This window comes from Calidris pugnax, unplaced genomic scaffold (genome assembly GCF_001431845.1).
Source record: "Calidris pugnax isolate Ruff unplaced genomic scaffold, ASM143184v1 scaffold103, whole genome shotgun sequence".
NCBI lineage: Eukaryota > Metazoa > Chordata > Aves > Charadriiformes > Scolopacidae > Calidris > Calidris pugnax.
Genome location: NW_015090990.1, coordinates 3,430,040 through 3,430,786, shown reverse-complemented (window position 1 = coordinate 3,430,786; position 747 = coordinate 3,430,040). Strand labels below are relative to the sequence as shown.

At 74.0% G+C, this 747-nt stretch overlaps 1 protein-coding gene across 1 annotated transcript in view; it reads right to left on the bottom strand.

The window, feature by feature from the left end:
* Positions 1-124, bottom strand: part of STK16 (serine/threonine kinase 16) — a 2,594-nt gene extending 2,470 nt beyond the window's left edge. Inside the window, exon 1 of the mRNA XM_014954224.1 lies at positions 9-124. Within this exon, the coding sequence (XP_014809710.1) occupies positions 9-94 (86 nt within the window). The 5' untranslated portion in view covers positions 95-124. The remainder of the gene's footprint in view (positions 1-8) is intronic.
* Positions 125-747: the final 623 nt, after the last annotated feature.

Here is a 747-nt window from a genome sequence, read left to right as displayed (position 1 = left end):
CTGCGGACCCCTCTGCCAGGCGGTGGAGCAGGAGGTACCGCACGCCCCCCAGGCTGATGGTGCCGCGAGAGCAGACGCACAGCGCCTGCCCCATCGCCCGCTCCCGTCATCGCCCGCCGCCGCGCGTCACCTATTGCGTCACCCGCCACGTCACCCACCGGGCGGGGCGCGCGCCAGCCTTCCCGGTCCCAGATGCCGCCGCGGCCGGAATCTGACCGTGTCCCGCCGCTGGAACGGGCGGGCTGCGGGGGGGGGGGGGGGCCCCGAGGCCGCCGCTGGCGGCAAGTCTCCCCGAGGAGACTCTGGACGCCTTTTTGCCTCCCCGGCTGCCGGGGTCGGCGAGAGCCGGCGGCCCCGGCCGCCAGCCGCCCGGCTCCCCGCCGCCAGGCGAGCTCGCCGGCCGACCTCCGGACGGGGAGTCCCGGACCGGGAGTCCCGAACCGGCTGGACCGGGAGACTGCGGCTGCCGTATCCCGGTTCTCCCGCGACGGAAGGATGGGGAGGCGGGTGGCGGTATTATTTATGCTCTGGTTTGGGCTTTTTTTAACGATCGCCCCGGCCTCCGACCTAAAGAGGCAAGCGTTTCTGGCACAGGGTCCGCCCTGATGCGGATGCGGCAGACAGAGCTAGGTTGGGGGGGGGGGGGGGGGGGGGGGAGCCCCGAGCTCGCCCCGCATTGTGACAGGGGTGGAACGTTGTGTCGCCGGCGCGGTGGCACCCCCCGGCTGCCAGCGGTGGCAGCGGCAG